General features: G+C 52.1%; 1 protein-coding gene across 1 annotated transcript in view; it reads right to left on the minus strand.

Moving 5' to 3' along the window:
• The window catches only part of HEG1 (heart development protein with EGF like domains 1), a gene marked incomplete at its 5' end in the record, with an annotated part of 83,187 nt that extends 74,101 nt beyond the window's left edge, over window positions 1-9,086 (minus strand). Inside the window, one exon of the mRNA XM_039253035.1 lies at window positions 8,795-9,086. Coding sequence (XP_039108966.1) covers window positions 8,795-9,086 — 292 coding nt within the window. The remainder of the gene's footprint in view (window positions 1-8,794) is intronic.
• Window positions 9,087-10,936: the final 1,850 nt, after the last annotated feature.

Consider the following 10,936-nt stretch of genomic DNA (forward strand, 5'->3'; position numbering starts at 1 on the left):
ACACAGTCACATATGCTGTTGAAATAATTTGATATCATCTGGTAGTATTGTCAGGTATCTTAAAATCTACATCCAGGAATTAACACTAAGCAAATAATCAGAGACAAATATAAAAACTGATCCGCAAAGACCATCATTACAGCATGATTTATGATAGTGAAAAACTGGAAACAGTTATATATCCAATAAAGACATAGCTAAAAAAAAGTTATAATATAGTGGAACAGTATCCATTTTGGATATCATATGGAAATACACATGAACCATATGTGTGTATGTGTGTCCTATTTTCTTAAAGTAAGCCCCAATGTGTGGCTCAAACTCACAAACTCAAAATCAGGAGTTGCATGCTCTATCGACTGAGCCAGCCAGACAACCCTGTGTATCCTATTTTAAAAATATATAGATTTAGGGGCATCTGGGTGGCTCAGTTAGCTGAGCTAACTTTAGCTCAGGTCATAATCTCCCAGCTCGTGAGTTCAAGCCCCTCATCAGCCTCTGTGCTGACAGCTCAGAGCCTGGAGCCTGCTTAAGATTCTGTGTCTCCCTGTCTCTCTGTTCCTCTCTCTCCCTCTCTCTCTCTCTCTCAAAAAAAACAAAACAAAACACTAAAACACTTTTTAAAATATGTATATAATTTTATATTCCTTATAAATGAGAAATATAACAATTTCTAATGTTTTAATATATTTCTGGTAGTTGGAATATAGGTGATATTTTATTTGGTGCTTTCACTTTTCTATATGTATATGATAAATATATAAAACTTACATAATCAGAAAAAAATAAACGTTATGATTTTTATTTATTTATTTTTTTAAATTTTTTTTAATGTTTTACTTATTTCTAGGAGAGAGACAGCATGAGCAGGGGAGGGTCAGAGAGAGAGGGAGTCACAGACTCTGAAACAGGCTCCAGGCTCCGAGCCGGCAGCCAGCACAGAGCCTGACGCGGGGCTCGAACCCACGAACCGCGAGATCATGACCCAAGCGAAAGTCGGACGCTTAACCGACTAAGCCACCCAGGCGCCCCTAAATGTTATGATTTTTAAAAGGCAAAGATGACCGTGCATCTTGGAAACACCATAATTCTTGTACTTCATCCTGACCGTAGCTCAGAAATGTCACCTTGTGGCCTCACTGTTGACTGATGGCAAGGCAGGCTTCCAGAGGAAGCAAGTGTCAGGGAGATGCATCCTTGCCCTTTGGCAACTCCTGGGCAGGAATGCAGCAAGGGAAGCAGGAATGCGAGCAAAAGACAAACACATCAGAGACATATGTCTAAACCCTTGACTTCAGAGATCCCCCTAGTACAGCAGCACCCCAGCCCAGGCACCCCGCACTGCACCACGGCAGGGACACAGGCCACTCTGCTCCAGTGACAGCCCCTCTGCCCCTCTACCTCTCCCTCACCTGGAGAAGACGGTCCAGTGCACTGTCCTAACACTTTGGGAGGTCAAGTATGAGGAAGGTAGTCCCCAGCCCATTTTTGATGATGCAAGAACATAACGGCTGCTCAGTCAGAGAGAGATGACTGCAAGCATGCATCCTTCTTTCTACCTCCAGCGTTTGTGTTTGGGCCTACTTTCCCTTTTAGGAATCATTTATTCAACAAATACTATGCGTGCTTACCATGTGTCAGGCACCGAACTAGCCCTGGCTTCTCACCTTCACTTCCTGTCTTGCCTTCCTAGTCTACTCTTCACATCATTCCTCTGCTAAACCCCTCGTGGTGCCTATCAGAAAATCTGACCTTTCCTCTGTGGTTCTCATGGCCCCACACCATCTGGCCACCATGGCTTGCCTTCTTTCCAGTCCTGAAACACACAAGCTTGTTCTGGCCTTCGGGCCTTTGCACTGGTTGTTCCCTTCCTCTACCTGGAGAGCTGTTCTGCTATAGGCAGGGGACACCGTGTGCCTCATCTCCGGGGTAGGAAGGAGCCTGGCGCATGCACACAACTGTCTGGTGTGGTTAGAACAGAGTCAGAGAAAGAAGAAGCCAGAGAGGCACCTGGTCAGGTCCTGGTATTCTAGCAGAGACTCTGGATTTTTATTTTACTGTGTTTTATTCTAAGTACAATGCAAAGCCCTTGGAGGGTTTTCAGCCTGAGAGTAAGGTGACCTGAATTACATTTAAGAAGATCGCTCTGGGCTCTGTGAACACGGATCAGAGGGAGAGCATGAGTGGAGGCAGGGAGAGCAAAACACAACAGTGGAGACAGTAAGCGCAGACCCCTAATTTACTCATCGAAAACCGAAATCAAGGGTCCCCCTTTCCCCCCAAAACAAAGATGCAGAGGGTGAGAGAAGGAGCTGGATGTTGAGTGCTTCTAAGTTTCTCATTCAAGTAACAAGTGGATCATGTTGCCAATTCCTGATGGCAGAGTGGGGTGGGAATTGAGAATTCTCGTGCCTGTTAAACTTCATCCCGGGGTGGTGGGCATCTGCTGTCTCCCTTAGGGAAAGCAAACTCTTCCTGTGTTCTTAAAGGCTCCCCTGAACTTCTCGCAATCAATCCAGTGGTCTTTCCTCGGGCCTTATTCTCCCTGGTTCCCTTTTCCCTTTAACCTGGATAATACCTGGATGAGAAAGCAAGTTCAGGCAGGTTCATGTCAACCCACCTGTACCTTCAGACGGTCACATTCTACCCATAAACCGTGCACTACGTTCAAATCCTCCGCCCACACACAGCCGGCTTCTAGACTGCCCTGCTCTCAGCTGCACCTTCAGGATAGGCTGGCTACTCGGCCGGCGCTGCTTCCATCTACACTGGATGTTCTCGACCCACTGGGTCAGAGCCCGCCTCCTCTTCTCCAGTGGCTGCAGCTGCTGTTGAAGTTCACCCCTCCAGGCTGACTCTGGCCCTGGCTTCCCCCTAGTTCAGTTCCATGTCCGTGACTGTCCGTACAATTCTCCCGCTGGGACAGGCTACAGGCTTCATAGAGACATCACCCCCAACAGGGGCAGCCTCTTGCAGGACCAGCCAGCTCTTCTCCATTGTCCTCATCATTCCCCATGGCCAGGCAGTCCCCAGGCCCTCCCATCTTCCTCTTTTATTTAAAAAAAATTTTTTAAATGTTTTTATTTTTTTCTGAGAGAGAGAGAAAGGCAGCATGAGCAGGGGAGTGTCAGAGGGAGAGGGAGACACAGAATCTCAAACAGACTCCAGGCTCTGAGCTGTCAGCACAGAGCCCGACGCGGGGCTCAAACCCACAAACCGTGAGATCATGACCTGAGCTGAAGTCGGACGCTTAACCAACTGAGCCACCCAGGCGCCCCCCATCTTCCTCTTTTAAATGGCCCTTGCAAAGCTCCCTCTCAATTGCCACTGCTCCCATTCTAGCCCATGCCTTGCTTTCAGTGTTTGCCTCCCAACAAATTGATACAACGCTTGCCAGCATTCCCAGATTTCTGAACTAAGTCCTGGACTGTAGGAAGGGCAGACCCACATGTGGTTCATCCACGAGCCCCAGAGTCAAGTACAAAAGAATGCTGACCAAGCACACGATACTGCTCCTTCCTCAAGGGCTCTCAGGGTCCCCTCAGTGCAGATATGACAAACACAAGTGCCTCAGGCAGGTCTCTTGAGCCCTCCACCATCGGCCCGAATCCTCCTTTCCAGTCTGGTCTTCACTCCAGTGACTCTGGACTGTAGCAGGTCTCCCAAGGACTCTTCCCCGGACTTCTGGCTATTGATCACCTCCATCTGAAAAGTCTTAAGCTTTTCAGTATTTGGGATTTTGCTGATGCCAAAACCCTACCCCCTCTGTGCTATTCATAGCCCAGTCCACACCTTCGTCCTGCCTGGACTATGGGCCCCCAGCAGCCTCTGGACCTCTGGACCTCTGCACGCCATTCTTTGGGTCGGCATAACATGCCTGTGACATTTCTTCAGTTTGGGATCACTAACACACCACTATTCCCCTGGTGACAGTGTTGAGGGGCACCATCGACTGGCTCGGCAGTCTCCACGTCACCTAGCAGAGTTCCTCAGATGTAGAAAGGGCTCTTGTCTGTGTTTTCTGGTCTACAAATTAGCTAAACTGACACAGACTGACACATCTACCACACTCCAACAAAGGAAGAGGGAAACGCCAGGATAGAAACATCTTTGTTCTGTCTGTACCAGATGAATAGGGAGTGTGTAGAAGAGGGCACGCACAGACGTTAGAAAGAAAACAAGGGTGCAGCATCAGAATGGGGTACCATCCAACCTCTCCTCCTACTGAAGGCGTGTTCATAACAACTGCCTCAAAACACCAGCCCCGGTCCCAGCAGAGAGCCCATTAAGAATGTCGTCAACTCATTTAAGTTCAGTCGATAATTAACGGAGCTACCTCTGGTATCAATAATGTATGGACTGGCATATAGATGAAGCATAATTTGCAATGTGTATATAAAATGACATTTTTATACATAAATACAGACTTGGGCTCTTGTGTTGAGCAATTTCCAAAAAAAATGTTTTATTTGGATCTCTACTCAGTAGGTCGTCCCCATCACCACTGCCATATCCACATCCTGCCTCTCATCCCTGACCCCCCAAAAAAGGCAAGAGTGAGGGACAGAGGAAGAGAGGATGAAGAACACTGCACTGGTCTTAGGGATCCAGAACCATCGGGCTGCTGAGAAAACTGGGGCTGCACGCCACCGTAGAAACAACAAGTGAATCTGGTCAAATCAGCCTGAATTTTGGCTCCTCCATCTACCGTGTGATCCAAGCTCACCGGGATTAAGTTCCCACAGCTGTAAAGGAGCAGTGCCATCCCTCACAGGATTGTTTTGGGGGTTAAATGGGAAAACGGCAACCAGACCACATAGGAGCTCGAAGTCTTCAAGTCCAAAGACAGACCCAAACTGATCTCCTTTCCTGGTACTTCTTGCTCACACAAAAGCGGGGCGGGCAGAGGGAAGCCACGGAAGAAGGCAATAAGTGGCTACCAAAACCACAGCCGCCATCTGTTCTTTGCTTGCTTTGTGAGAGTCTCTGAGATGCCAACACGTCAACTCCAAGAGCACTGCTTCCAGCCAGCTGGGCAGGGCTGCTGGGGGTCACAGGGGGCCACGGGAGGGCACAGACTCCTTCCCCAGCCTCCCAGGACCAGGTGTGCAGCCACCGCCCAGCTGGGCACCGAACATCTTTGGTTCCGCCTCTCCCCACACCGGTCAGGTCTTGGGCAGAACACACTAGTTCAGCATTTGTACGTCCATAGAGGGAAGCAATAAAAGGGTTCTTGCAAGGTTAAAAGGATGTGGCTTTTAAACACACACACGCCACAGAGAATCCCTTTCCCCACACCTTCTATTTGCAGCAGTCAAGGTCAAAGCAAGTGGGCTCCTCAGGAATCCCTACCACCACCACTCCCAGCCCCGGCCAGGGGAGAGGTAACCACTCTCTCTTCCCTACGGGGCGGCCTCCTGCCCAGCCTGTGTCTTCACTGCACTGCCCGGCGGTTCTCCCAGCAGCCAAAGCTAGCTGGTCTGAAAAGTTACAGCACTTCAGGGGACAGTGATGAAGCCGTCCAGAAGGGGCTGGGTTCACAGTGCTTCCTTTACTCCAGGGAGCTGCATTTTTCTACGATTATTATTCCTTGGGCTGGCTACTCAGCTACTCAGCGTCATTTCCCCTTTGGGTGGGAAAGTTCTTTCCTTCTGCATTGATTTTCATTAGGGCTTAAGCCTTTTTCTTCCCCCTTTCATCTGCAGATCTCACAATTAAAGCATGGCCCATGGAACACAAAAATCAAGGCATATACATTTAGGTGCTCAGAACTGTGGCTCAGAAGCCCTAAGCTGTTAATACACACACCAAGAAAAAGAAAACCTCTAGGACTTAGCATCTTCTCTGTCTCCGCCAGCTCAAACACCAGCAAAGAACTCAATCTAAATGGCCAGCGGGATGATAGGTGGATACACAGATGGGAGACTTGCGGCCTAATGCTGGCAGACAACCCACAGATGGAACACAAGCAAGGTTACTCAGCAGTGAGACTCCCGAACTCTGCCAAGAGGGAAAGGACTAGAAATGGCCCCCAAAGAAGAAAAGGACATCTCTGGCCACTGCTGTGGACGCCTGTGTATCCAGAAGCCCAAGCCATGAGTGCCAGGCACTGACCACCAGTATCTCCACAGCAGAAGGGGCTGCAGGCAGTTTCCCTTGACAATCAAAGGAAGCAGATCATTTGTAAGACTTGGGGCTTATTACCAGCAGGAGTGAGCACCTCCCCAAACACAAAGATGTTACTGCAGGGCCTGGATGGCCATCTGTCAGGGGTGCTGAGAGGCCAGAATCCGCAGTGTGACCCAGAGGGCCTCTGGAGGCTCCTTCAGTGTCGAGACTTTGCTGCCTTGGAAACTAATGGATTGTACTTTGTGATACATGGTGGCCAGTCAAAAAGGGTCCGAAGAAAATCCTGGGGGGTTATTAGGAATCTCGGGCTCACTGAAGTCACTTATTGCTAGATTTCTTGTTCGTTGTTTCCTTTTCCCTCTGACATTGCTTGAGCCACCACCAGAAAACAAACGAGCACAGGACATGCTTGCATCCTCAGCCGGGTTACTAGTGTCTAGTGGTTTTCAACAGGTAATCAATCTCCTCTCTTAATCTCACCTTTCTAACATCCCACCTGAGGTCCAGCTTTAGCTCACCTAAGAGCAGGTGCATCTTGGGTGGGCTTTGTGGGGATGCCAGGAGAGACCTTCTTCGGTAAAAGAAGTTTTGGACTGCTCTGGCTCCTGCTACCTGCTCTGGGCACTCCCACGTGCATTCTCCCAGAGCCTCATGCAGCTGAAGCCTCCAATGCTCTCTGCTCCCCAAATGCATCAAACTGGGAAGGATGCAGAACTAGGTAGGACTAGCAGTGTTACCTGCCATATCTATGAAGAAGTGTGGGTCACTTGGGGGGGAAGAGGGGAAATGTCCCGACTAGCAAAGGAGATCAGCCCCATTTCTCACCTGCTCAGACCCCTAAGCCAATTCCTTCCACTGCCCCTCTCCCTGTGGAATGCCCAGCTCTCTGTGATGTGGAGGGGGTCCCGGCCATGAGAAGGAAAGAGACACATGTGCCAGCCTTAGCCAGTCATGTCCCTGCAAGTCAGCATCCCTTCCCAGCCACCCCTAACAAGACTGGGGTCCCACAGCTAACAATGCCTGACCCCCAGACAGAGAAGCCTGCCTTCAGCTCCTGGGTGTCTCCTCTGAAATGGCCTCAATCCCCTGCACCCACTTTCCATTTAGAAAACTCACAAAATACTACACGGTGTTCCTTAGTTACTTTTCTAGTGCGAGAGAGTCAGGGAATGTTCTCTTTTATGTTCTTGATTCCTTCTCGTGGAACTTAAGACAATGTATAAGTTATCTGAAGCGAGAGTCACAGTGGGTATGTCTCTGATAGGTCTTTTAAAGCTGTTCTCTCCCCTCTCTTCCCTTACTGTTATTCAGTTTCTCAGTCTCGTGCCAGTGCCTTAGAAATTCACAAGGACAAGGCATTCTGCAGCGATGAGGGTACTCTTGAACATGGAGTTGAGTTTTTACTGGGAGGTGTATGTTTTTAAAAACGTTTTTCTTATTTAGGGGAAGCACCCCTAGGTTCAGTGAAGCAAGCGAATTCCTATGTCAGATAGTGTGTGTGATATGAGAAACTTAAGTAAAGTGCCAATTAGATGAAATCTTCCCACTCTACATGTGAACTTCAAATTAGTGTCTAGTGTTGCAAGCAACCTTGCTTTTTCCAGGGTAACCCTGAGTGAGAGCGCACGCCTTGTGTCACTCACAGGAAGGCAGTGGCTAACACCACCACACTGCTGACTAGTCAAAGAGCTTTCATTTATTTTTACTTTCATTTTGTCACACCATCACTAGAAGGCCAGGAGATAACAGGGATGATTACTTCCATTTCACAGATGGAGACACTGAGATCAAAAGACGTGACTCTCAAGGTCACAAGGGTATCATGGTTGGAATTCCACTAGGTCCTTGGCATTTCTTCCAGATCTAAAGGAAGAACTGGATAAAAGTCCAGAGCAGAGTGGGCAGGTCCCTTTCTGAGCAGGACAGGCAGGGGCTATGTATGGAACACCAGCAGCCCACTGGGAAAGTGGGTAAGGTGGGTAAGGGTGGGGGCGGGGCGGGGGACTCAGGGACAGCCCTGTCAGCGTTGGCCTTGCAGGGGTTTGCCCTTGCAACTCCCCACCTTCACACTGTTCCCCCCTCCTCCCCTCCCGGTCCCTCCTCTGCTTGTAGAGTGAACCAGTAGACTGTTGTGTTTCCAACTATACACCCTTTGTCCTTTACAACATCCTCAAGGCTAGAACCCTTAAATATCAGTTATTTATATTTGAAAGTTAGGTTCTGCACTTGGAGAGGCCATTTCTGTATCAATAGGAAAAGACTGGAATTGGGGGAATTGCCGGGAAGATGTTCCCACCTCAGAGGTGGGAGAAGCTCTTTTGGAAGGTTTGCGGGGCGGTGGTTCTTTTCTTTTTGTTAAAGGGAGGTGTCGGGGAAGAGGTCCAGGGTACACCACGGAAGACAAGTTTTCTTCCAAGGGGGGGCGGGGGAAGGACGGTCACACACACCCCGGTCCCGCCACCAGCGATGGAGTCCAGGAAAGCCACTCTCCCCGCTCGCCGCCCTCCCTCGCGGCCCACCCCCGGGGTCCCCCGCGGCCCAGGTAATTGGGGCCCCCGGCCGGGACCGAGCGCGCGGAGGGGCCTAGGGCGGGGGATGCGGCCCCGAAGCGCGCCCACGCCCCCAGCCCGAGGCTCCCCGGCGCCCGGCCGCGGCTCTCACTCACCCGCGCTCCCGCCGTGGGGGGCCCGGTGCGAGGCTCCCCGGCGTGTGGCGGCGGCCGGCGCGAGGGCCGTGCGGCTGGGGTCGGGGGGCGCGGGCCCGCGGCGCTCCTGGGGCGGCGTGGGCGGCGTCGGCTCGCGCTCGGGGCCGGGCTCGGGCTCCGGCGGCCGCGCCAGCCCGGCTCCTGCGCGGGGCGCCCCGCTCGGCGCGCGGCGGGCCGGGGAGGGCGGCTGCCCCCACGTCCCGGGGGCGGCCGGCGGCGGCGGCAGCAGCAGCAGCAGCAGCACCAGCAGCGGCGGCGGCGGCAGCGGCAGCGGCAGCGGCGGCGAGGCCATGGTGGCGGCGCCCGCCCGCGCTCACATGCCCGGCGCGCGGGGCGGGCGCGGGGCGGCCGCGGGTGCGAGGGAAGCGGGCGGCGGGCGCCGCGCAGGGCCGGGGAAGTGAGCGAAGTGAGGCTGCGAGCGCAGTCCCCGCCTCAAAAGTTGTGGGGAGCCGCGGGAGGGCGGCCGGGGCCGGGCGGGCGCGGCGGAGGCGGAGGCGGCCCCGGCGCCGCTACATGCTAATTAGCCCGGGCGGGCCGCGGGCGGGCGGGCGGCTCCTCCTCGGGTTGACATCACCGGCCGAGCGCGGCCGGGCCCGGGGGCGGGGAGAGGGCAGGAAGGGGGCGGGGGCCGGCCGGGGACCGCGGGGTGAGGGCCACACTGCCGGCCAACTTCGGTCGCACACGCACACGCCCTCCCCACCCCATTACTGCTACTTCGCCTTTGGGAGAAAACCCAGAAAAACCGAGTCCTCCGAATCGGCAACCAGCATTGCCCAACTCCTTAAATGCACAGTAAATGGGTGAAAAGCAGGTACCGGGTGATGTGATGAGCGCTAACTGGATTGCACAAAGCGCTTTGATACGTGAGGGGAGTGGAACCTGTTCCGCTGCTCCTCACAGCGCGCGGTCACAGCCCCTTGCTCGTTTGAACTGCCCCCCACCCCTACCCTATTGCCGCCGCCACCACGACTACTCCTCTGGGCCCCTGGGCTGGTGCCTGGTCCGCTGTTGCCAAGCCTAACACCTCGCCCTGTGGCCAACCCGAGAGTCATCCTATCCCCCAGCGCCTCCTCAAGCCTAGACTCCCTCCCCATCGGACCACTGCCTTTGGCTCCCACCAAGAGTTCTGCAGAAATGTCACCTCCGGGACACCCAAACAGGCCGCAGGGAAAAGAAAACTGAATTCAGGCATGGCTAGGCAAACTCATAATCAGGAAAAGGGCTGCAGATCAAAAAAATTAAAAGAACACACAGGGATCACTGAATTTTAAATGAAAACTTTCAGGGGAGAAATTCAAAGATTTAGTGAAAACAACATTTCCTGGCAAATGAAGTTCCCTTTGTGTCCATATCCCTTCCCTTCCCAGTAAATAAAGGATAAAATGTCTAAATTGTAGGGACTGCAAGAGTCTTTACTTCTACGTGAAGAAAGAGGGGCTCAAAATCGGAAAATAATGGACTCAAAATTCTGAAGCTAGACTCACAGATTAAGAGATTTACCTGTAAAGGCCTGTGTGGCATTGTCAATTCTGGTCCCATAATTCAGAATTTGCAATAATCTAGACGATGTCTCAACTGAAATGAATATTGGAGTTTCTTGGGGAATCTCGTCAGTTCCACAGGGGACTCCTGTCTGATCACCAGATGCTCAGGAAACTATGAGTATGGACTTCCCTTTCAGGCCTGGCTCTCCCCCCTATTTCTCCGCTCCTCTCTGCTGTCTGCAGAGCTCCATGACCCCCACCTCCAGGGTCATGAGCAGATCATGGTGTCCAGGGCAGCTGCAGATGGCCCTAGGCCCACTTTCTTCTGATTCAGTCCAAGTGAGTCACTTGGCAGAAAACATAAAGGATACTGTGTATGGACAACCTCACCTTAAAAAGGGGAGTGGGGAGTAACAATGTAGTTTTGTTTTATTTTGTTTTGAACAACCACAAGACAAACCCAACTTGCCAGGGCCCTCACATGGAGTTTCCAGGTCCTTCCAAGAAAGTACCATGCAGTGATCCCCCTGTAAGTAACTTGATTCGCTCTCGGGGCCCCAGCCCAACTTCTCAGGATCCTGGTCTCATATTAACAGGCAGAGCTGCCCAGCTGCCCAGA

This window comes from Hyaena hyaena, unplaced genomic scaffold (assembly GCF_003009895.1).
Source record: "Hyaena hyaena isolate Hyena2069 unplaced genomic scaffold, ASM300989v1 scaffold_434, whole genome shotgun sequence".
NCBI classification, from domain to species: Eukaryota; Metazoa; Chordata; class Mammalia; order Carnivora; family Hyaenidae; genus Hyaena; species Hyaena hyaena.